Source organism: Nilaparvata lugens, chromosome 7 (genome assembly GCF_014356525.2).
Source record: "Nilaparvata lugens isolate BPH chromosome 7, ASM1435652v1, whole genome shotgun sequence".
In the NCBI taxonomy this organism is placed as follows: domain Eukaryota; kingdom Metazoa; phylum Arthropoda; class Insecta; order Hemiptera; family Delphacidae; genus Nilaparvata; species Nilaparvata lugens.
This window is the reverse complement of record NC_052510.1, coordinates 21,376,810-21,403,660: the sequence shown is the minus strand read 5'-3', so window position 1 is coordinate 21,403,660 and position 26,851 is coordinate 21,376,810. Positions and strand designations below refer to the sequence as shown.

The following is a 26,851-nucleotide window of genomic DNA, read 5'->3' as shown; positions in this document are numbered from 1 at the left end:
AGCCTCAAAATATTTGTCTTGCATTAGTGACAAGTTATTTGTAATCTTGAATAATCAATAAACTTTAAACCAGTTTCATTTTTATATGAAACATCTTTAAACGCTACTCTTCTTAATAATCATACTCATAAAATTTGTTTGAACAGTGCCTGTGAGTGTAGAAGACACAGACACAACTTGAAGATTCTCATTGGCCTTCTCATGGTCTGATTGCAATATGAGCGCAAGTGTGTATAAATCATTATCTATTCTCATATCAATTACCAGACTTCATGTAATACCTCAGTTGATAACCAGACTGATAGCTTCATCTGAATGAAAATTTGACTGACCTAGCATTAAGCTCAATTTACTCGTAAACGGTGCGTCTAACGGGAAAATATAACTGAGCAAAATGTGTTTAGAATTGTGTTCTACATCTGGTTCAGTCATCAAAAGGGCGAATTATTCATTTTTTTCTGTTTCAACCAACTCGAAAAAATTTATCCTAAAAATAGCAAAGACGGCGAATATCTCCCGAACCGTGCGTTTGACGGGAAAATGTTACTGAACGAAAAGTGCTTGGAATCCAATTCTACATCATAACCAATGATAAGAATTGCTTGATCCCTCCTCTATACGCTGCGGGGGTGTAAGTCGTGCCAACTGGTGCTCTGTAGGTGACAAGTAGTCGAGGTGACAACTTGACGCCAGCGTGCAAGGTGTCATGTAGACGCGAGCCATCCCTGTCTACTTTTCTTCTTTCTAAGGAGGTGTCAACTAGTCGAGGGGACACCCTGACGCAAGGGTGCGAGGTGTCAGGTTGTCGTTTACGTCATGACTAGTTGGCACCTTTGGTCCAGTAGCTGTCAAGTAGTCGGGGGGACAACTTGACGGCAATGGCATATTTTTACGAGGGTACAAGTAGTCGCCTATGGCCAAAATGAACAGGTGTCAAGTAGCCGGGGTGACAACTAGATGGCTACCCACTCAAATATGTCGAGCACTTTATAGATCCCGGAGTTTAGAAGATAAACCCGTGACTCAGAAAGACGATTATACCCGAGCGCTTATTTCAGTCCTGGACTCTATAAGTCCAGAGCTCATAGATCCCGAGCTCGGAAACCGGCCCCAAAAGTCAATCAATATGCTGCATTAAAATGTCCTAGGAAACTTGAGAATTGCATGTCCTTCAATGTAGGACATTTAGCAGATGCTATAAACAAAAAAATATTTCTTTCATCTATTATACAGTAAATGGAACCGTTTTTCATATTTATGACCATTAAATTAAAAAAAAATTAATTTTCTTGAAGAGTTAGTTAGCTATTGAAATTGTCTCGATCGCCCAAGGATCCTATATTTGACAATGATATTAAGAGGGATTGCCTATAGTATGAGTAGCCTGAAGTGTCCCCTGTACCAGAACGACGACTCATCCCAATCAGATGAGCATTGAACGCATATGATATACAATGTATTCCAAGTCGGAACATACATCAATTTCAATAGAAATTGAAGAAAACAGTGAACTCTTATTTCAAGGCTCCAAATATCATCACTATATTGCAATTAATGTAGAATTTATTCAAAAATTAGTGAGGGAGAAGTAATAGTATCTTATATTCGTAGATATAATGTACAATAGGCGTCCAGTAGTTTCGCTTCCGTGGCTTTGAACCGACATAAATATTGGCAAGATATGGTTCTCGCGGGGTGATATTTCCACTTTTACAGAAACATGAGGCTCCAGTAGTACTTAAGAGATCCCTAGACGGAGGAAGCTCCCTACATACAGAGATTCTTCATGAATGAGAGAGTTGCAACGTATCACCAACAATGAAAAGACATGTTGAACGAATGTCAGCTGATAGGCTTCCACTGAAAATTTCCAAGTACAAGCCGGTAGGCACGCAAAGGTACAGGACCTGGACTGTTAACTGTGTTATTCTAAAATGACCTTACTCCAAAATGCTCCTTGTGTATCTTTTCGGATGCAACACTTTGCTTATGAGAAGCTACAATGGAGCATCTGTTGCTTATGGGAAGATACATTTTCAAAAATGTTTTATGTTTTTGAATGGGTAGTATAAATATTATAGTAAGGCCTCTTTCACATGATAGGAGACATGCAACTTGAACACTGAACAGTGTTCACGTTTTTATGTCGAAGTACATTGAGTCCAATCGTGTCTTTCACATGGTGATCCCGAGCCAGGAACCTCCTTTTGTCACGCTCTCCCCTCGAGGCAAGCAGAAACCTGATTTGATCGAGATACTAGCGGACATATCGCCGCTTTCACATGGTGATTCCACGTCTCTCTGGTCATCACTTTTTCTCAAAATCTATCTTACTTGAAAATGAAGATAGGAAGATTCTGATTTCGGATTTGGATTGAGCGACCCCAAATTCATTAACGTGTAAGTCCCTTTTTTGAGAATATCTGAAAACAAGGAAGTTATGGCTGTTTTTCATAAAGCTTTCTATTTTCATATAATTATATGGTAAAAACGAACAGGTACTGTACTCAACTATACAGTGTGTATGTACTGTAGCTATTATAATACAACTTACACTGTATTTGTGTAGGAAATTTGGTAAGATATTTATCTTGATTTCTGAAAAATACCCAAAAATAAGGGAGTAAGGTAACTTTGAAAAACCAACGTTTTCCTGCTGATTGACAAAACAGATTAAAAATATTATTCTAAGACATATTATGTCTTGAACTAAAAACGTGTAACAGATATCCAGATCACTATTCAAACTATCAATCTCTTCATAAATTTATTTGTCTCTCCATGGCAGTAGGTTTGTGCTCAAAGTTTTCACTTAAGAGCCTACGGACACCTACGGATTTGGCTCGGCTTGGCTCGACTCTGGGCGAAATCCGTGAGTGTGTAGGCTCTCCCGGCCGGGCACGTGTAGTTACCAGAATCGAAATCGCCTAAAAATCGAGATAGGAGAATTTTGATTTCAGATTCGGATTCAGCGCTCTCGAATTAGTTAAATGGTTCGCGGGAGCTCTAAAATAGTCGAAAATGAAAACTCTGTGAGCACTTTAATGTTATTAATGAAGAATTATTTTTCTATGAAGAATTTAGTTGAACTTATAGCAAGGAAGTACTAGTTCTGTAAAATAATATAATACCAGTGTTTCCCAAAAAAATTTATTAGCTGTAGAATAAATATATTTAAATTTTTTATTCAATGAGAATGAACTTTTTTTATATTATTTTGTCTCTATTCTTAACAGGTTAATATTGAGTATGACAACCTTTTTTGATCAATGAATTGTAATAGTATTTTTAATACTATCTTACATAAGATGTGAACAGTTCTATACCGTACTTATTGGGAGCTGGTTGGGGCTTTACAATATTTCAACTATAGAGGGTTCAATTCTCTATCTACTGCCACGCTAAGTGAATTAAGAGTTGGTGTGTGGCTGTATGAGAAAGAGAGAGATATTGATTGATTGATTGATTTTATTGATGGTGTGCTAGGTCTCGACAGACCCATTGCAGAAAAACATCATTACAAAATATACATCCAGATAATTAAACAAAATAAACGATAGTAACATGAAAAAAAATGGTATTAATGCAATTATTAAGAAAAAGAGAAATTAGTATATAATTGGAAAATGACAGATTGTTATAATTAAAAGATAGTAGAAAGCTCTATCCAGGAGGATGAGAGAATATAGAAAAATAAGGGGGCAGAGAGAAGAGATGAAGAATAAAATTAAAACATATATAAAAAGAAACTACAAATGAAGCACAATATTACTTTTAAGTGGTGTTGAAAGATCTGTTGATGAAACTGCACTTCAGTGGACCTCAAAAATCTTACTGAATTCACATCTATCAGAGAGAGAGAGAGAGAGAGAGAGAGAGAGAGAGAGAGAGAGAGAGAGAGAGAGAGAGAGAGAGAGATTGATTGAGTGCTGGTTAGAATTCTCATAAACTTTAAGTGCATGTATTGACTATCGACTCAAGCAGTACCTACCCCCTCCTCACCCTTCCACCTTGTTGTGACGTTCTTCCAGAGTTCCAGTCAGTTGACATTCTGATGTCATCGGTTCGTGTCGATTGCTCGCTCAATCGCTCTTTCAGGTAAAACCTCATTTCAAATATTGTTTTTAAAAGTTACAATTTTATTCTTGAAAGTAAACTCTTAGTCCTCCGTTGAAACCCGCTTAACATTTGGTCCAAAACCGGGATGGATCGATCAGGTCATAAAAGTGTTAGTGAAAGTTTTGTTTCACATCGTGAATGCTCAGGCTCCACATTTTCAGAGTTTATTTCTTTGTATTATGTATTCGGGACTCATCTCATTCGAAAGATCTATTTCTTCTACAAAGAAATACATTTATTTCATGTGATTATCTCTGTGCATTCAGAAGTTATTGAATTTCGAAATGTCTATTTTTCAAAAGGACGCCAACAAAATGGCTCAACAAAGCTCTTTGGCTCTTTATGTATTCGGGACTCATCTCATTCGAAAGATCTATTTCTTCTACAAAGAAATACATTTATTTCATGTGATTATCTCTGTGCATTCAGAAGTTATTGAATTTCGAAATGTCTATTTTTCAAAAGGACGCCAACAAAATGGCTCAACAAAGCTCTTTGGCTCCAGCAATGCTCCAAGTCTCCCTGTCCAGCAATGTTCCAAGCTGCATCTTCACGTCACAAGCGAAAGTGTTATGTATCCTTCTAATGATACACAGTGCTCCTTCCGATCATTGTGTCTTCCTTTCCTTACTGCCATCGCTTAATGATTCAAAGTGTTTTTAACCTCATACTCAATTCACGTTTTTTCATAGTTTGTAAACATTAAAGCTGCGACATGGCTACTGCTGAAGATAGTTTCACGGAAAGCCTTGCTAATAATTCCGTTAGTGAAATTCAAAAGGTACAAAGTAACCATCTCCTACAACACAAGTTGCTAATAAACAAGCGTTCATTAATCATTCAAAAATTGACACTAACTTTGCAAAACGTCCAGACTGAAATATCTGACTCCTTGAGTATTCAAATTCAAAAGGACTTCTCCTATTTTGAAAATCTTTGTGATCAAATCTTCGAATTATCAATAATTTATCTTTTTGTGTAGTTGAGTATTAAAGCTGAGAAGTTGATATTGTGGTAATTATTCATATTGAATGAAAAAGACTAAGAAATTGTCAAAAAACCACTGATTTATTGATAATAACCGAAACCGGTCTTTCTAATTATCAATAAATCAGTGTTTTTTGACAATTTCTTAGTCTTTTTCATTCAATAATTTTTGACATTGAAGATAAAACTTCAAACGAAATTTCCTTGAAATACAATGAACTCTATTCAAAATTTGTCAATCTAGACCTATCCAAAACAAAGAATCAAGCTTGCTTTCCTGTCAAGTCTAACATTCAACTACCCAAAATCCAGTTAATTAAATTCTCAGGTAACGTATTCAAATGGATTGAATTTTACAATAATTTCAAGGCCCTAATCCATGGCATGAAGCTTTGTCTGGAATTGAAAGATTTCAATATTTGCGTAATAGTTTATCTGAATCAGCTCTCCATATGGTCAATGAAATCGCTCTCTCAGATGATGGTTATGATTTAACCTTTCAGCAATTGAAAGCTCGCTATTCTAATCCTCATATCCTGCGTAATTATTTAATTGATCAAATTCTTGATTGCCAATCCATGACTAAAGCTGATTATAATTCAATAACAAACTTTGTTGATGTGAATTCTTCCGCAATTGAATCATTGAAAAGTCAGAATCTTGAAGACCCTTTTGATTTTATGTTGTTATCTATAATGCTATGAAAACTTGAGACAAAAACTCGATTTGAATATGAGTCTTCTATTTTGACAGATATAATTCCAACAACTAAGTCATTGCTTCAATTCCTCATCAGCAAGTCTCGTACATTTGAACTGGTTAATCCAGCACAAACAATAAATTTGTCAAACAATTCCACTCCTGAAAAATCAAAGAAGGTGTATAATACTAGCTTAATTACAAGCACAAGCAACAACAATGCATTGACATCTCCAATAAAGTCCAATACTTCTTGTCAAATATGCAACAAAATTGATCATATCATATACAATTGTCCTACACTTATTAACATGACAATTGATGAAAAATACAATGTTATCAAATCTTTGAAATTGTGTTTCCAATGTTTGGGTAATCACAATCGCAAATTTTGCAAATCTACTAGAAGTTGTAAAGTCTGCAATTCGAACAAACATCATAGTCTGTTACATGCTGAGAAGTCGTTCAAATCTGAACAATCTTCACAAAATTTGCCTTCTTCCAATAATGAAAAGGCCCCCAAAGTATTGTGTAATACAATTTTGTCTGCTTCAAATTCTTCTGATTGTTTATTGGGCACTGCTAGAGTTATTGTATTTGACTCCTACAACCAACCTCACATTGCTCGCGCAATAATTGATTCTGCTTCACAAATCACAGCAGTAACCAAGAAGTTAGTTGATAAACTACATTAAAACTCAGTGATATCTCAGCAAAGGTTGATCGGTATTGGTTCTGCCACTACAAAAAGTTTTGGAGAAGTTAATTTGAAAATATCCACTCCAATTCAAAGGGAGTTCAATGTAAAAACATCTGCTGTCGTTCTTCCATCAATTACGTGTAACCAACCCACTGGTTCACTAGATGCCACGTTATTCACAATTTTTTCCAATTTAAAATTGGCAGATGAGAAGTTTTACGAATCCAGTGAGGTGGATATTCTTATTGGAGCTGAGATCTTTCTAGACATACTTTGTAATCAAGCTCAGGGAATTACTCTCAAATTTGAAGATTCACCTGGAGCTCTCAGCACTGTGTTTGGTTATGAAATTATTGGTCCAATTAATTCTATTGGCACGCAATCACCTCGCACCACCTTCCTCACATATGTAGAGCCTGTCGATCAATTGCTCAATAAATTTTGGGAACCTGAAGAAGTCAGCATTCAGATAGCAGAAGATCCATTGCTTAAGTTCTGTGAAGATTTCTATACTGAGACCACAAAGCATCTTCCTTCTGGGAAGTATGAAGTAGCTCTATCATTCAAAATTCAAAATGTAAAGTTAGGTGACAATCGCCTGTCCACTATGAGAAAAAAATTTCTCTTGAAAAACGTTCAGCATTAAATGATACTATGCGCCAACAATATCATGATTTCATGCAAAAATATATTGAATTATGTCATATCTCAAAAGCACTCACCTCTTCAAACTTCATAATTCCTCATCACTGTGTTTTTAAAAAAGACAGGTAATAAATTAAATTTGGATAAGCAAGCAAAATTGCTAATTGAAAGGATTTTATAGGTCTTGTGCAAACAGCTGCTCTATTATCGCCGGGTGCGATAGCAACAAGTGAACAATAGCAACAACTGGCTACAATTAGAACAGCCAAATGGGAAAGAATTTTATTTGCTATTTATTATATTATATAAAATATTGGAATTCTGAGGTTAGGCTATAATACTTACTGGTCGGCAACCTAATAATCGATCAAGCCATGTAATTTGAAATCTAGCCAGACACCTTTGGCGAAACTTTGTTGTAAATAAATAGCATGCAACTAGAGGATTTGGTAACCACATGGCAACTTATTGTAAATGGAAAAACAACTTGAAAAGTCCATAAAAATTTATTATATGTAATGAGCATGTACAAAACACATAAAATAAATGAAAATATTGAGGAAGTATGTATATTCAATGGGCGCATGGATACATTTATGAATTTTGGATGATCCAATCAAATTGCAGTAGTTCATGGGCGGCAATAACGAGCCGATTTAAATTCAACCATAGATATTTAAATAAATGATAAGATTTTATAAGTTATCACTACTCAGTTTATGTATCAGATGTAATCCGAGTAATTATAAAATGTAATACCTAAGATATAGGTAATAACTTAGCAGATTGGCACATACTATTTGATCTTTTTAATGGCGTAGTAACTGAATATTTAAATATATGCAAATTTAGAAGTTGGAAGTATGATTGTAGACAATAGGGGTGGATCAGAGCCCACTTGCTTGCCAGACACTGCCATGGAATGCACCAAATTTTTTAGAGCACAAGTCCCCTCTGTTAAATTGTATGTTTGAAAGGTTTAAAGTTTAAATTCATTAATTAATTTTTTATTAGACTTTGTGATGCAGTATTAAAGGGTAAGTCATTTAGATATTTATTTATTCCCTTGGAGAAGATGACCTCAGCCACCAGAAAATCCAGGATGACAGGGAATTTGGATCGCCACCATAATCTTGGGAATTTCAGCACGTGAGTGGAAATGATCAAAATATATGAATTTAGGGTGCCCTCAGTGCTTCGAGTGAAATAAAAATATAAGAAGCTAGCTTGTCAAAAGGTTATAAATATCAAAATTAATATAAAAACTTGCACAAGTCTTGGAAAGTACAAAAAGCATTTTTATTAGTTGAGAATTATATCAGATTTATATGTCTAAAGATGCACGGATGAAAGGAATATTTAAATTCAATGTTGTAATATATGTATGCTCACTCTATCATTAATTTTGTTAGCAAATTCTAAGGATATAAATGTAGCTCATGTTCACTTGATAAATTATTGATTTATCTAATTCCACCAGTGGCCAAACTCTAAGCCCTGAGATATATACTGATATATATATATATATATATAATATATATATATATATATTATATATATATATTTATATTTATAAATATTTGAGATTTGTAATTTATCAATTGATTATTTTTATTAATTTGGGAAGAAGATATAATATATGAGTTTCAATCGACAAGCAGCAGCAAGTCGATAACTGATCTGCATAAAATAAATGCATATGGTTAATGATTTAAGAAGCACATGGTAACGTTTTGTGCTAAAAAACTAGTGAGCTAATCTGTGATACTTTCTTTTTTGATATATATATTTTGTTCTTATATTTACTATTTTTGCCTGTTGCTCTATATATTTCTATATTTATTTATTTTTTGATTTTTGTGTAATATACTTGTATCAATTTTCATGGTGTATCCTTCATTTGTTCCCCTACTTCCATGCATGACCAATCTCATTTTTATTTATCCAGTTGCCAGTATTGAAATATTAATAAGATTACAATCCGACTATATTCTTCACCGAATAAGTTGGTTAAGACAGCGATATACAGTGTTGATAGTCAACTCTTTGGAAATAATACATTCCAGAGATTTATATAAATTATCCTGTACAATTAAATACGACCAGAAGAGTATCAAATTTATAGCTTTAAGTTGTAGCAGTGCAAATTCTCGCATCTATACTTGCAAATTTCTACAAGTCAGTCACAGAAATTGTGAACTATTGGAGCAGCCGAGGTCAGTAACCGGCAAGAGCAGAGAATTGCGGGAGCTCCTGGGCGAGCCAGTAAGAAATTGGTATAATATATATTCTAAGAACCACAACAAGGGTTCTATAATTTATTACTCATGCTCTATCGACTACAGCCAAGCAGGGCAACCTGTTATTGGAAGAAGTGATGTGACAAGCTCTACAACTAAACTAAGAGTTGTATTCAATGCTTCGGCATCATGTAATAATGGATCAGTACTGAATGAAGAACTACTATTTGTCGGTCCTAAAATTCAAAATGAATTGTCTCAAATTCTGTTGAGCTTCAGAATGCATAAAGTTGCTATTACAACTGATATTAAAATGATGTACCAGATGATTTCCATCAGAGAGGAAGATTGTCAATACCAATATATCTTCTACCGTCCTTCAGCTGAAGAAGATTTGACTGAATTTCAACTCAACTGTGTGATGTACGGTATGACCTCCTCCAGCTTCCTTGCGCAACCCACCGTGCTTCAATTAGCAAACAACCATGAATCAGAATTTCCACGTGCTGTTCATTCCTCAAGACAATACATGTATGTAGATGACATAGTAACTGGTGCACCCAATATACCAGAAGCCAAACTATTGATTTCTAAATTGAATGATCTGATGGGAAAGGGAGAAATGCAGTTAAAAAAGTGGGCATCCAACATATCAGAAGTAATTGATGATTTCCCACATGAATTCTTGGAAAACCCGTTAGCATTTTCCGACTCAACACAGAATATCAAGGTGCTTGGCTTCTGTTGGAGTCCATCTTCTGACAATTTCTCATATGTGGTGACTCCGTTTAGTGAAAAACCAATTAAACGTTCAATATTGTCTTATATTGCGAAATTGTTTGATTCACTAGGATTACTTTCTTGCTCCCGTTATATTTACATTCAAGTATTTTTTTAAATTGATTTGGTTGGCCAATTTAAGTTGGGATGACCCATTAAATGATGATTTGCTTTGTCAATGGAACAGTATCTCTAATTCAATGTTACTCCTTACAAATGTTCAAGTGCCTCGCCACATTGATACCACCTTCATAAATATTTCTCTACTTGGATTTTGTGATGCACCTTCACATAGCATTCAATGTTCGATTCATTTCCATGGATCTGGTAATGGCAAAAACAAGGATATCTCCTATCAAAGTGAACATCATTCCTAGACTAGAACTATGTGGGGCTCTGCTTCTTGCAAAATCACATAAAAATGTATTATCTGCTTTTGGAAAGTGCATCTCTCGTTTATATTTGTAAACTGATGCAAAACTAGTATTGTCTTGGTTGAAAACTCCTGCCCATAAACTCAAAATTTCTGTAAGTGATCGAGTTATACAAATACTTGACTCATCTTCACCAGAAAATTGGTCACATGTCACAACAGATCATAACCCAGCAGATTTGGCCTCTAGAGGACTTGCCTCGAAGGATATAATTGGAAATAAAATTTGGTGGAATGGACATCCGTCCTTTCATTTTGTTCCTGGAAGTTTGCCAATTTCGAAGGTTGATTTGGTGGAAAACAAAAGTGAACTGAAACCACAGGCTTCAGTCCTTACCATTGTGTTGAGAGAGAAATCTTGTTTACTTGAATGTGTAGGAGAACACTCCAATTATAATAAAGTTGTTCGCATTTTCGCCTACTGTCTACGTTTTATTAATAATTGTACAACAAAACGTCAAAAAATTAGGTTATAATCTTCGAAGCCATAGAGCAAAGCCGGTCGAAAATATTGTGTCATCACCTTCTGTCATCGAATGTCGTCTCTCGTTATCAGTCATAGTGAAGGACACTCAACAATTCTATTTCCATGGAGTTATCTCACTATTGTCACAGAATAAGCCACCACCTCTGAATTTGTTTTCGCTAACACCGTTTCTCGACGAAAATGGTTTGATCAGGGTGGGCGGTAGACTCGCAAAGTCTAACCTCAAGTACAGTAGTAAACATCCTATGCTACTCCCAAAATGTTGTCATTTGAGTACAATTATTTGTCGCCAAATTCATACTGAAAATTGGCATGTTGGTCCACGTACCACTCAGTCGTTGATAGCGCAAAAATTCTGGATCATTTCAGTGCGCAATCTTGTAAGAAGTTGCATTAATCATTGTGTAAAATGCGAGCGACACCTCGTCAGCCTATTATGGCAGATCTCCCTGAATTTCGAGTGAATCAGTTTGCTGCCTTCATGCATGTTGGAGTTGATATGGCTGGTCCATTCACCACTAAATCCAGTCCACTCAGGAATGCTAAGCAGTATAAGGGCTACTTAGCTTTTTTCATTTGTCTGACCGTTAAAGCTGTACACTTGGAGTATGTTTCTGAACTCACAACTGCAGCTTTCCTCGCCGCTTTCGACAAATTTGTCTCAAGAAAAAGTCTTCCTTCTGATATGTATTCCGATAATGGTCTCAATTTTGTTGGAGCCTCCCGTCACTTATGTGAAGTTTCCAAATTTTTACAAGAAAATCGAAATGAAATCAATGATAATTGTGAAGTTGTTAATTGTAAATCCTTCACAGATAATACGATGTTTCTGATATTTATAAGAGCAGTCTCTAAATTCCCTCTTTTGCGAATAAATTCACAAAAAATTAAGGCCGTCCGGCTCGCAAAATTACTGGGTTCAAACCTCAGCTCTAGCTCAGTGGTAGAAACATGAATTTTATAAATACAAATTATCACCATAAGGTTCAGTGACCGGTGATTGGTAATTCTTACCGTTGCTTCTATGAAGTTCTTGAAGAATACCAATACGGAAAATAAAAGAATATTTGATGACTGATTATCAGTAACCATGCATCACTAGAGAATAATAAGGACCAACTATAGTTGTTTCTAGTTGATTCTTAAAACGCTCGTCGTGAATACAAGTATTCACCAATATACCCTTCCAAAATTCCTTAGAACTTACAACGCCAGTTCTGGAAGCTCTCTGGATCCTTATATGATATAACTGGAACCTTATTAATATAATTTCTTAATATACTTATTCTGGTATATGAGATGAGTATCATCAAAGGATGATAAATATTGAGTGCTCTGAATAAGATTAATATCACTTGATTCAATAATTTTAAGTGCTGCAAAATATTTGTTGATATTAAAACAGCTCAAACTGTATATCACGAGATGAACTAGGATAAAATAAACTTCTACGATTTGTATGCTGACTAAAAACACAAAATATATTCCCATAAAAAAGATATGCATAAAGTATTCGATATATCTATAATTCACTTAAATAATCTATTTCTAAAATCTGAATAATTATCACAGGCTTTACTAATATTCACAATAGTGAGTTTCAAATTCATAAATATATTATATTTAATACTGGTACTTATACTTCCAATCAATATAAAATTCTGCAGATAAAAACCTGTTCGGTCTATAGGTTTGATATGATGTACTTTGTTCAATTAACAAAATTATAATTAATAAATTAATATTCAAACATGAGATCTCAGGGATTTATATGAATTCGGGCTGTGCATGGAAGTAAGCTTCCTACATATATTAAATAAATTCATAAATGTTCTTATGGACTATGTGATATTGTTCAACACGTGGTGACTTTTTATTTTAATTCAAATTAATTGGAATAGCGCTTTTTTATTAATTAATTACCCCCACTGGACGTAGAAAAAACGAGCTCGTTTGGTTTGACTTATCACTCACTGAACTGAAGTTCTAGCTGGTCTCGTGGATTGAATTAATTATTTCCAATAATTAATTAGGTAGGCTCCTTTCGTCTCTGCTGGGCTAGCGCGTGATCCAGACTTTTATAAGTTTCTTTCGAATTAGCTATTTTTATGGGAATCTTTACAAATTACGAACTCTTTGACAGCACTGAGTTCACATATAATTGAACATTTAATACAAATACTTTACATTAAAAAGGGTCTGGCTTAATAGTTTTAAAATTTTAAAAGGAAGAAGAAAAAACCCTAAACTCCATGTACATCCTCTCCGGTCGGGATCTTAAGCCAGAAGAAGGAGGTTTTTAGAAAAATTTGCCTCTTCCAAGAATAATTCTGTAAGCTACTCTCTGATTGGCCTTCAATTTAATAGACTCAATACAATTGGTTGCCTTGGGAATCAGGGCTTCCTCGGCTTTATAATAGAAAAAATTAAATAAAAAAGAATTCTTATACAAATGTATGGAGTGTTTATCTCAAATTGATTTCATAAATAAATCCTAACATGCGATGTTACTACATTCAGTCTTTATATGAGTTTTGTATACTCTTGATTTATCATGCTTTCTTAGATTATAATAAATATTTATACAAAAATAATGGGTGTCTGTATTTCTACACATCGACTTCCTTTAGTATACATAACATATCCTTTATGAGTAAATTTTATATAATTCAACCTGTCATTTGGGTTGATCGAATAATCAGCTGATTCGCTCAGTATTGATTCTAATAATTATCGATTTATCCAAGATCGACTAATTCTTTTCAAAATGTAAACAAGTAACTCTAACCTCAATGTTCATGCATTTTATTTTTTTTCATAATCCGCCAATAATAAGTAAGCCGCTTTATAACTTTTTGACCTTACCAATGGGTTCTTATAATTATTAAATCACAATTATACATGTCTTCTTATCATTTGTTGATAATGCTATTACTCCTAATCGCTAATAATACTCGATTTGAGTTGATTTATCCTTTGACTAGGTCTAACCTTCTTTCCAATTTTATAGTTCTATTATATTTCATTAGTTCATTTTAAAATATTTGGTGGTATTAATTTACCACGTGACATAATTTCATACAAAGAGAAATTACATGGCACTTCTTACCACCAGGTAGTCCTTCATTTGGTGGAATGTGGGAGAGTAATATTAAATCAGCAAAAACACTGATAAAAAACCAAATTGGAGAATCACCCCTCACCATGGAAGAGTATTCAACTATTTTCGCACGAGTTGAGGCTATATTGAATAGCCGTCCAATTCTGGATTTGTCACCAGATCCTTCTGAAAATGCGTTGTATCCGACACTGGGTTATTTTATATCTGCTCGTCCATTACTCCAAGCTCCTGAATTTCCTCTCGATGAAAAGATTTCAATCAATCAACGTTGGAGTCATCTAAAACAGATTGTGCAAGCATTTTGTAAAAAGTGGTCCACAGAATACCTCCACACGATGATCCAAAGAAACAAGTGGAAGAAGTTCACAGGAGAAATCAAATCAGGACAACTATTGCTGATTCAAAATATGAATACTCCTCCCTCTGTCTGGTCACTGGCCAAAGTTGAAAATGTACATCCCAGCATTGATAAGGTGATAAGAGTAGAATCGCTCTGCACCTCAACTGGAATTATCAAACGAGCTGTTAATCGTCTGATAATACTCCCCATTGAATAATCTTCCTTCTTCAAGTGTAATTAATCTTCGTTGAATGTGTTTTCTTCGAAGATACTCATCTTTATAGAATGTTTTACTCACCTTCATTTTTTTTATATAAACTTTAGTCTTTTCTTCACTTTATTTGTGCTACATATCATTCATATTTCACAAACTCTTTATCTTAAAATGAACCTTGTTTATTTTATGTGGGAGGTATGGTTAGAATTCTCATAAACTTTAAGTGCGTGTATTGACTATCGACTCAAGCAGTACCTACCCCCTCCTCAACTTCCACCTTGTTGTGACGTTCTTCCAGAGTTCCAGTCACTCAGTCAGTTGACGTTCTGATGTCATCGGTTCGTGTCGATTGCTCGCTCAATCGCTCTTTCAGGTAAAACCTCATTTCAAATATCGTTTTTAAAAGTTACAATTTCATTCTTAAAAGTAAACTCTCGGTCCTCCGTCATAAACCCGCTTAACAAGTACTTTATTTATGTAGATTACAATATAATCTGGCTTATACACTTATATACAATAGCTTACAATACAGCAAAATTATAGATTAATTTTATATATGATATGAAAAAGCAATTTGTAATATGATAACTATAGATAATTATATTGTTATGCATTTACATAAATTGGCGGAGCTTTGGACATATCAATGTCCATTCTTCGGAAAGAATATTAAAAATTTCCTAGAGAGAGAGAAAGAGAGAGAGAAAGAGAGAGTGAGAGAGTGTAGAGAGACAGATAAGATAACAATAAGGAGGAAATGGAAGTGAAAATTGTCAGAGTTGAATCAATATTCAACTCTTTTCATATTCATAGTTGATTTTTGATTTTCTGATTTCATATTTGGATTCATCTTTTCTAAGTTTAAAATTAAAAAAAATTGTTTAAATGTTCATGTTTGGACCTAAAGTTTCAAGTGTGCAAGCACTTCTAAAAACCTTTCCCTTTGTGAGCAAAAAATTATTATCTTATTAACCTAGTACGTTTTCACTATGATAATAGAAAGCTATATTAAAAACAGCCATAACTCCCTTGTTTTCTGATATATTCGGAAATTGGATTTATGCTTTAGAGAATTTGAGGTAGCTGAATTCAAACCTGAAATCAAAATTCCTCTATCTCCATTATTGGACGATTTAGATTTTGGTGGAGAGGAAAGCCTTGAGAGGATCGCGTTGCTTACTAGTAGTGTCACAGAATACTTAGGCCTAAGGCCTAGGGCCTCTTTAACACGGCAGAATCCTCGCTCCTGAAGATCATATTACAGAAGATCATATTTCATATTTTGCAGCACTCCTGTGCTTTCACATGGGGATCTTATGAATATGCTGACAGATCTAACAATTACGCCGACGTTTGCTCAAAGTATGACTCATCACTTTTTCTCAAAGTCTAACTTCAAAAAAATAGATAGATGATTTCTGATTTCGGATTTGAATTCAGCGACCCCAAATTCTTGAAAGCTTTAGTCCCATTTTCAAAAATACGAGAAAACAAGGGAGTTATAGCTGTTTTTAATATAGCTTTCCATTATCATATGATTATATAGTAAACGTACAAAGATAACAATACTCCTGCCTCACGAAGAGAAAAGCAAAGGCTTTAAGAAGTTTTCAAACACCGAAAAAGTTTAAACATAAACATTTTCAATTTTTAAAAATTAACTTTGGAAAGATGAATCCAAATATGAACTCATAAATCATCTCCACTCATCACCCAATAGAATACGAGGAAAAGGACGAGTAAACTTCACTGAATTTCAATTGTCATTCAACAATCTAATTTATCAGGTTCAAATTAGTTGAATATAACTCCAAAATACCAGTAAATATTTCTTTGCAACAATCGAAAAAATCTATTATGAACATACAGTATAAACATTGTGGTGATGTGAATCGATCTATGGTAATAATAGGAAGTGAAAGAATAGAAAATGTCATTCCATTCCAACTAAAACGAAACTGATGTCTGTGTTGGTATTAGAACTGCTGAGTGGATAATGCATACTGAGAAAGTCATGAATAGTCCAGACCAGCCTGGCGACTTTGATGCTATTGACACCGGAATCTCGTTTTATTTCTATTAAAGAATGAAAACCATGTATCATAGTATAAAGCAGTTCTATTCTTTGTATTATTATATGAGTAGTGATTAACATAATCATGGCTTGTCGATTTTAGTCGCTTAGCTGAATCCTCAGTCATAGCAAAGTTAGTAGACAGAGTTTGTCTACTAACGTTGCAGTCGTAGAACTATGGACCAAGCGCGAACTTTTGCTTTCTATGTCATATACCGTCGAGACAAACTTCGGCTTTTTTGTTGTTCGATTTTTTGCCGTTCTTATGAATTCTGTTGAATCAACCATAATTATTATATTTAACGTTTGCGCTGAACCTGGTAGAATTCATAGGAACGGTGAAAATCAATTCTACCGAAATCGATGTGCATGTACTGGATTCAGAAGATCAATAGCCTTCGATAATGTGTTCTATCATAATTTAATGATTATCACAGAAATGTTTAAGTGAAAACGTTGGGCGCAAACCTACTGTCATGGGGAGACAAATAAATTTATGAAAAGCTTGATAGCTTGAAGCGTGATCTGGATATCTGTTTTTAGTTCAAGACATAATATGTCTTAGAATGATTTTTACTTTCCTTGCCCTACTACCATAGGTAAGGAAAGTATTGCTTTCCAAAAAAAATTAAGGTACCCCAATTTCAAGTTTTCTATACGTTTCAAGGTCCCCTGAGTCCAAAAACATGATTTTTGGGTATTGGTCTGTGTGTGTGTATGTGTGTATGTGTGTGTGTGTGTGTGTATGTGTGTGTGTGTATGTGTGTGTGTTGTGTGTGTGTGTATGTCTGTGAACACGATAACTCCATTCCTAATTAACCGATCGACTTGAAATTTTAAACTTAAGGTCCCTATACCATGAGGACCCGACAATATGAAATTCAATAAAATTCAATTCAAGATGGCGGAAAAAATGGCGGATAATTACTAAAAAACCATGTTTTTCACGTTTTTCTCGAAAATGGCTCCAACGATTTTCTTCAAATTTATATCATGGATAGCTATTCATAAGCCCTATCAACTAGCATAGAATTCATTTCTGGGAAAATTTCAGGAGCTCCGTAATATTCTTGAGAAAAATGGCGGAAAATGACTAAAAATCCATGTTTTTCACCGTTTTCTCAAAAACTGCTCTAACGATTTACTTCAAATTCATACCATGGATTCATAAGCACTATCAACTGGCATGAGTCTCATTTCTGGGAAAATTCCATGAGCTCCGTAATATTCTTGAGAAAAATGGCGGATAATGACCAAAAACCAGGTTTTTCACGGTTTTCTCGAAAACGGCTCTAACGATTTTCTTCAAATTCAAGCCATGGGTAGCAATTCATAAGTCCTATCAAATGACATGAGTTTTTCTCTTGGAAAATTGCAGGAGCTCCATAATATTCTTGAGAAAAATGGCGTATAATTACTCAAAAACCATGTTTTTCACGATTTTTTCAAAATAACTTGACCGATTTTTTTCAAATTCATACTCTGTATAGTTATTTATCAGCTCTATTAACTGGCATGAGTCTCCTTTCTGGGAAACTAATGGGGGGTCCACCCCATCCTTGAGAAATGGACTTTGTAACCTCCTTCTCGTGCATGAGGTAGGTAGGTAGAGCAGTTCATAAAAAGAACACATAGTCGAGATATTTCATCTGTAGAACAGCTGTTTTGACGACTTTAAAAAAATGACGACTAAAAAAATCATTGAATTTCACAATTCACACAAAGGAAAAAGTACTCTGAAAACAATTATATATACACATATACAAAAGTCTGATCGTAGTTTCGAATATGAGCAAGGAAAGTTGTGTGAGTGTACCACACCAGATTTTTTAATCTGTTTTGTCAATCGGCAGGAAAACGTTGGTTTTTCAAAGTTATCTTACTTCCATATTTTTGGGTATTTCCAGAAATAAAGATAAACATCCCACCAAATTTTCTTCATGAATACAGTGTAAGTTATATTATAATAGCTACAGTACATACGTACTGTATAGTACAGTACCTGTTCGTTTTTACCATATAATCATATGATAATAGAAAGCTTTATTAAAAACAGCCATAACTTCCTTGTTTTCGGATATTTTCGAAAACGGGACTCACGCTTTACAGAATTTTGGGTCGCTGAATCCAAATCCTAAATCAGAATCGTTTTATCTTCATTTTCAAGAAAGATAGATTTTGAGAAAAAGTGAGGACCGGAGAGACGTAGAATCATCATGTGAAAGCGGCGATTTGTCCGCTAGTATCTCGATCCAAACGGGTTTCTGCTTGCCTCGAGAGGAAAAGACATGACAAAAGGAGGTTCCTGGCTCTGAGTCACCATGTGAAAGACACGATTGGACTCAATGTACTTCCACAAAAAAACGTGAACACTGTTCAGTGTTCAAGTTGCACGTCTCCTATCGTGTGAAAGAGGCCTAAGAGTAATGGGTAGGAGAGAAGTTGGCAGAAGAAGAATTTCATGGATGAAAGATTTGAGAGCCTGGTTCTCCATGAACACCGCGGAATTGTTCCGTGTGCAGCTGTGGATAGGGTGAAACTAGCCACCATGGTAGCCAACGTCTGGAAGCGGACAGGCACATGAAGAAGAGGAGGAGTACTATAGTCTAGTGGCCGGCCCTAGGCCGATAGGCAAAACTACAGGACCTGGACTATACTAAAGGATTGAATTATTTGTAACTAGCAGGTAACCCGTGCTCCGCAAAAGTCTAATCTAAAACTTCACAAACTGAGAAACTGACCAACTGAGATTTTTAAGAATTTGAAGTAGTCCTATAACCATCCTCAGTAAATTAAGAATCCAATATGCAAAATCTGAATTTAAAAATATATCAAAAATAGCAATTTAAAGATATTTAAAATATCAAAATCCTAATTCACCATCCTCGGTAAATTAAGAATCCATTATGCAAAATCTGAAGTTAATCAGTCCAGTAGCTCAGACGTGATGATGAGTCATTTGTAAACTTCCTGTCCCGTGCGTGTGTGTATAGGATAATTCTTTTATTTACTATTACATTATAGATTTTTCAACACCAAGATATTTAAAATATTCTATCTAACTAATGATGTAGAATTATAATCCAAAATTCACATGAACTCGAGCAAAACTTTTCCAATCTCTTCCTTAGGTATTTTAATGGAATTATATCATTTTCACTTGTAATCTTGTTTTCAGTTGGGGAATTCAAACTTGTGACAGAGGTTGACAGAGTAGTAGATCGTTTGTTCCCCATCAACACACAAGGAAGACCTGCGGCAACTAGGTAAGGATTTCTGCACTCTATGTGCGATCCCTATGTGAGAGCCTTTATTTCACACGCATCCTTAAAGGTCACCAGATAATAGGCAAATATCACAGGCAAGAATAGGCTTAACTCTGTGCTAATATTTTTCTGGAAGAGACGTTTCCTGATATTGTGAATGTAACCTACTTTTTACTTTCCTTGCCCTATAGGTAAGGAAAGTATTACTTTCCGAAAAAATTAAGGTACCCCAATTTCTAAATTTCTATACGTTTCAAGGTCCAAAAAAGTGGTTTTTGGGTAATGGTGTGTGTGTGTGTGTGCGTATGTATGTGTGTGTATGTGTGAATCTCCAACGATTTTGATTGAATTCATACTTAAAATATACATACCTAATATAAAAAATGTTCCTTTTTTAATTGCGCGTCGACCTATATACAAGGTTTTTGGAATTTTGCATTTCAAGGATAATATAAAAGGAGAAAGGAGCCTCCTTCATACGCCAATATAAGAGTAAAAATCACACCATAGAATTATTTATCATAAATTAGCTGACAAGTGATTACACAGATGTGTGGAGAAGCCAGTCTATTGCTGTATTTCCATAAGGTCTATAGTTCCAATCAGGTAATTGTAGATGAGAATACTGCGTGAGGTCTTCTGTTCACAGAACTACTAGTGTTCAGTAACATTTTCACCAAAAATTGAAAATAAGTTAAAAATTTGTGAAAATGTGATTATTCAATAATTGCAAACGGTTGATTCTATTGAATGATTCACTATGAAGAGATAGCAGACCTCGTATGTCTCCAGCGTTATTGTCCTGTCACCAACTGGCTCAGATCTTTTTTTATAAGTAGACTTGAGATGCGTGCGCATGAACACTAGCGTCAGGTGATCAATTCTCAAAACGGCAAGAAAAGTTGTGTGAGTGCACCACACCAGATTTTCTGTATAGGTGATCACTGTGGGGGGGGGGAGTTGCCATTCAGGGCTCCAAACAAAAAACAAAGCAAAAGAAGGTTGGAAGTGTTCAGTATTAAGGGCTGATTAAGTATCTAATGAATAAATGAATATAATTGAAAAACTCTATTTGATGATATACAAAGGATTATTATGAAGTATTGAATTATATATGTAATGTATTGAGAGAATCATATGTTAATTGGAACGTTGCTATGGATTCAGAATAAATAGTTCAGTACTTGACCTGGCTTAATGGCATCAAGTTAATTATGTATTTCCATGTATTCTAGTATATAAACGATACTTAACAATAGCGACGAAGAGAAAAATAGGAAAAGAAAAGGAAGTTCTTTGAAGAACTTTAAAAAATCGACAAGGATTCGACGTAAGTTCTCTGAATTTGGGAAAACTTTCCGAATTCAATATTCACTCAGAAGATTGGAATATTCACGAAGAACTAATGAAACAATTTTTTGAAGTCAACGCAATTCCGGAGTTTCGTAAAGTTTCTGTTTCAATTAGACTAGGTACTGAGGCATATGAGTATCTAAGGGATGTATGCGTACTTGACTTACCAAAAGACAATAGCTACCAAGAGCTTTGAGGGATTATGAGAAACCAGTTTCCACGTAGAGTTTCTGTTGATAGAGAATGAATCGATTTCTATGATCTGAAACAGCGACCAGAAGATGATTTGAGAGCTTGGTTCGCTATAATAAAGAAACAGTTTACTACCTATGTGTGATTTTGGGTCTAGATTGGAGGAGGTTCTAAAAGATAAGTTTGTTTGTGGTATATCAAAGAGTAATATAAAAGATAGATCATGTGAAGAGCAACCTAACAAGAAAACGTTGGAAAAGTTATATGAGTTAGCTTTGTCAAAAGAAATAAGCCTCAGTAAGAAAACCTTACGGGTGGGAGTTGTAGCCTAGATTAAGTTTCAACGTGAAGGTGAAAAATAATAAACACAGGGAGAATAAAGTAGTTCGGAATGACCGTAGAAATTACTGTGAGGTAGCCTATGTGGGAACAATTCACACAATTCGGTTACTTGTGAATACATGGGACATAGATGAATAATATGTAAGAGAATAGATTATTTCCAAGCAGGAATGTGAAATTTTCTGAGCTCAGGAGAGCTCAGAGTACAGTATTGACGAAATTGAGAGAAGCAACGCGGTCAACGATTTTGATCAAATTTATACCTAATATAGTCATTGATAAGCTCTATCAACTGTCACAAGTCCATATCTGTAAAAATTTCAGGAGCTCCGCCCCATCTATGCAAAGTTTGATTTTAGATTACCAATTATCAGGCTTCAGATACAATTTAATCAAAAAAATTCAAGTGGAAACGATTGAGCAAACTTTTGAAAATTTCCACAATTAATGTTCAGTAACATTTTCACCTAAAATTGAAAATAAGCTCGAAATTCGAGTAAATATGATTATTCAATTGGAAACTGTTGGCAGCTGTTGATTCTATTAAATCATTCACTATGAAGAGATAGCAGGCTTCGTGTGTCTCCAGCGTTATTGTACTGTCACTAGCTGGCTCAGATCTTTGAATAGTAGACTTGAGATGTGCGTGGACACTAGCGTCAGGTGATCGATTATTATCATAACAGCAAGGAAATTTGTGTGTTTATATGTTCATATGTTCCGCATTTACGGCGAAACGCAGCAATAGATTTCCATGAAATTCGACAGGTATGTTCCTTTTTGAATTTTTCGTCGACGTATTTATATGAGGTTTTTTGAAATTTTGTATTTTAACCTTTTCGCTGCGTAATTTTTTTAAGTCATCTTCCATAAACTGCAATTATGAAGGGTAATTTTTTTTCTTTTATTCATTTTTCCTCTCATTATTGTCCATTGTTACCTCTTGGAGTACCATATTATGTGAAATAAATGCATAAAATATCATTCAGTAGCCTTCATTTTTGGTCATTTTTTATTTCTTTTTCTTGTAATTTAGCTTTAAGATTATGAAATTTTGCTGGATGTCAAATAATGATAGTAAGTGGGTTTTTCTCTGGAATCGTTCAGAAATGTAAGAAATAGTATTATAAATTATTCATATGGTACATCTACTATCAATAAAGTAATAGCATGTTCACAAAAATTTGATAACTCACCACCACATTAGATCCGCAATATCAGCTTTTGGAGGCATCACAAGATTCGACAATCATCATGTTTTTTGCACTATCACAACATTGTTTCTCCATTTCCTAACTCAGATGATAACACATCTCCACTATCTACTCTACTTATTTTCATTATAAACTATTCACTAACCCTAAAAATTGATCCTAATCTTCCATCATCAGTCTCTTTCGCTGTGTAGATCCTGAATTTTAGCATAAAACCATTACATGAATCACACCATTATTCCCCATTTAGAAGAGGGTTTGGAGGGGTGGTACTGCTTGAATGAAAGCCTACCTTTGAATTTTACCATGCTTTCATCAATGGCAATGGCTGGACCAGGAGTGTAGCTTTCCATATATTTTTTCGATGTGAAGTCAAGCAGAGGACTAACCTTGAATAATTTGTCGTATCATACCTGTCCTTTAGGGATTTGGTTAATATTGTCGTTGAAATGATTAAATGTTTTTAGAAGTCTGTAGCTGTCTCTTGTGAAAATTCTACTAAAACCAGGGGTTTTTGTCAACCGAAGACTATCCTGAAAGAATGAGTCCTCAGCTGGTTTTTTTGTTGGACCCATCCCAATTTGAGCTGCAACTAAAGCTTGAATTTGATTTGCTGTGAATTCTTCTAATTGATGGAGTCTAGACCTCTTTGGTATGTCATAGGTAGCATCAACACATTGCAAGGCATATATGTTACTTTGTTCAGCAACATGTTCATAAATTTCTTCAGGAAAATATGAATGAAATGATTCTGTGGGAGTTAGGTGTTTTGGGAATTTCATAGAAGATTGTTCAGAATATTGTGGAATGCTGTCTAATATGAAATGAGGACCATCAGAAACGTTTACAGTACTCTATGTAATGTCACTGGCTATTGTTTTCTTATAGCTACCACTACAAGATGACGAACCTGCTACAGGGATACTTTCTCCAATTGTTTCATCATCTGAATTGTCTGATTCATCATTATATATGAAAGTTCGAAATCTATATCTGAATCTTCATTGGTCTCCAAATAGTTTAGAATGTCATTGTCCAACAAAGGGCTTGCCATTTTTAGAAAGAATATAGCCTAATAACAATGTTGTACATTACCTAACAAAAATGTTCCTTCATTCACTACTAATGAGTTTTACCCTATCACCTAAACACTATTGTACACTATTCGGCAAAATTCTAGCCGGTGTGCTCCCCCTGTTATCTCAGTTATTATTGAAGATATCGACTCAAATATTTTTTTAAATAAAAGAGGAGGAAAAAATGAATTTTTATACAATTTAGTTCGATTTTAATATTAGAAATAGCTGTTTCAAAACTAACCTTATTCTGAAGAAAGGACGATTCTAAATATATTATTATCTCAACTATTTTTGAAGGTATCAACTAATTTTTTTTTATGAAAGAAGAAGGAAAAATAGGTGTTGCTTCTATGAATTTTATTTTGAAAAACTAATTAAAACATTAAAAAAAACCGTTTGAATTTCTGAAGTTAGACTCAACAATGAAGAATGAGGTTATGTTAACAATGAAGAATGAACTGTGAATAATGAAGCCAATAGCATACAGCTGACTCATATTATGGCCGAATTGAAGATTTCAAAATAAGCGATTGCTCGAATGAATGTTCGCATCAATTCAACTTCTTCGAAAGTGATTGAAGAGGTAACTGCAGGCAAGCATGGACATTGGAATACAATATAATTGATTAATCGGTGAAATAAATAGAAATTAGATATCATTCTGGGGAGTTTTTTATTAAATTAACATTAAGTTTCTAAAGCTGACCCTGAAACAGAACAGAAATTGGTAGTTTTTGGTATATGTGACTAACAATTGTATCTCACAATATTGTATTGCACAATTGTATCTCAACTATTTTTGAAGATATCAATCAATTTTTTTTAAATTGAAGAGGAAGAAAAAATAGGTGTCTGTAATATAAATTTTATCCTAAAATACTAATTTAAACATTAAAAAAACAATTATGTTCTGGTCAATAATTTATGTCAGGTTCAAGTCATTTACATTTATAGTAATTAAGATGATTGAATAGAATAATTGAACATTGAGATAGGATTCAAGAGTTAAGATAAAGAGATTTTTCAAAAGTAGAGACTCTTGGAGTGTGGAAAGAGCTTTAAAGTTAAGAAATAGGAGTTGAAGAAGTGGTGAACAATGTACAAGCCTTTACTTTTGATCACATTTTCTTATGACAATGATAAATTTCAATTGAATGAACTCTTGAATCAAGTCAAATAACTACTAACCTGGACAAGTCCGACCAATGCTTACTGAGCCTGGGCCAAGACCAAATCTCTCCTAAACCAAGCTTTTTCGAATCTGAAATTCAAAAGTCAAAAGTCAAAAGTCAAAATACTTTATTGCAGCAGCTAATTGAGAACATCAATTGCATTACAAATGTCAATGGTAGATTGAATCATAATTATTACAAGCAGGAAGTCATTACAATAAATTATAAACATAAAAATATACTTATTTTCATAAAAATATAAGTAAAACACACTCATAACACATAATCATATGACTAGTTCACCTATGAGAGTACCTAGTTGCTAATCAAGCATATTGTCAACTACGTCATAGAACTCTTCTATTTCATAAATTGGATTCCTCAACAGAAATCGTTTAACTCTATTGGTGAATAATTTTAATGGTAATTTTTTTATATTTTCAGGCAAGGCATTGAAAAGTTTCAGAGAAACGTAATTGAAAGTTTTCTGAGTATTTGCATAGTGGCAAAACCTCAAGACTAGTTTATTCCTACCTCTAGTATTATAGTTGTGACACATACCCTGCTGAACATAGGAGTTATAATTTACCTTAACATGATTCAGACATTGATAAACAAACACAGCAGGAAGTGTCATAATTTCAATCAATTTGAAGCTATCCCTACAGTGTCCTCTTGAAGGAAGACCTCATATTATTCCCACAGCTTGTTTCTGCAGTCTAAATAATCTAATACTATATTTTTGGGAAGCCCACAATATTGTTCCATAAGATAAATAGCTGTGTATATGAGAAAAATATACTATTCGCAACACTGATAGACTTACTCCTGTTCTCAATTTTCTTAACATAAACAATCCCTTACACAGCTTACCCGCCACTTTATCAATATGGTCTTTCCAATTCAGCCTAGAGTCAACATTAAAACCAAGAAAATTAACCATTCTCAGACCATTCAAATCATCATTGTTGCCATAAGACACATTAAGACTCTTAATTTTATTTAAGTTTAAACACAGTAAATTCGCGTTACACCAATCCTCGATCATCAGTGTAATATTCTCTATGGACCTGATTCTATTGATTGCCAAGGTAGATTTTGTACTTACACAAACTGCCAGGTCATCAGCAAACAAATATCCTTTGGCTGAGGGTCCAATTACACTAGGCATGTCATTCACATATATAATGAACAAAATTGGGCCCAATATTGAACCTTGAGGTACCCCATAACGAACCGGCAAGTAATTAGACTCAACACCATTAAAAACCACTTTCTGAAACCTATCTCTCAGATAAGACTGAATAAGCTTGCTAGCAGATTCTTCAAAACCATAAAATTCTATTTTTTTCAGAAGAACTTCATGACAAACTGTGTCGAAAGCTCTCGAA

The 26,851-nt window shown here is 34.3% G+C and overlaps 1 protein-coding gene across 1 annotated transcript in view; it reads left to right on the top strand.

Annotated features, from left to right (window-relative positions):
- LOC111054601 overlaps positions 1-26,851 on the top strand; it is a 171,417-nt gene that overhangs the window by 73,609 nt on the left and 70,957 nt on the right. The window contains exon 6 of the mRNA XM_039432333.1: positions 20,021-20,108. Coding sequence (XP_039288267.1) covers positions 20,021-20,108 — 88 coding nt within the window. The remainder of the gene's footprint in view (positions 1-20,020; positions 20,109-26,851) is intronic.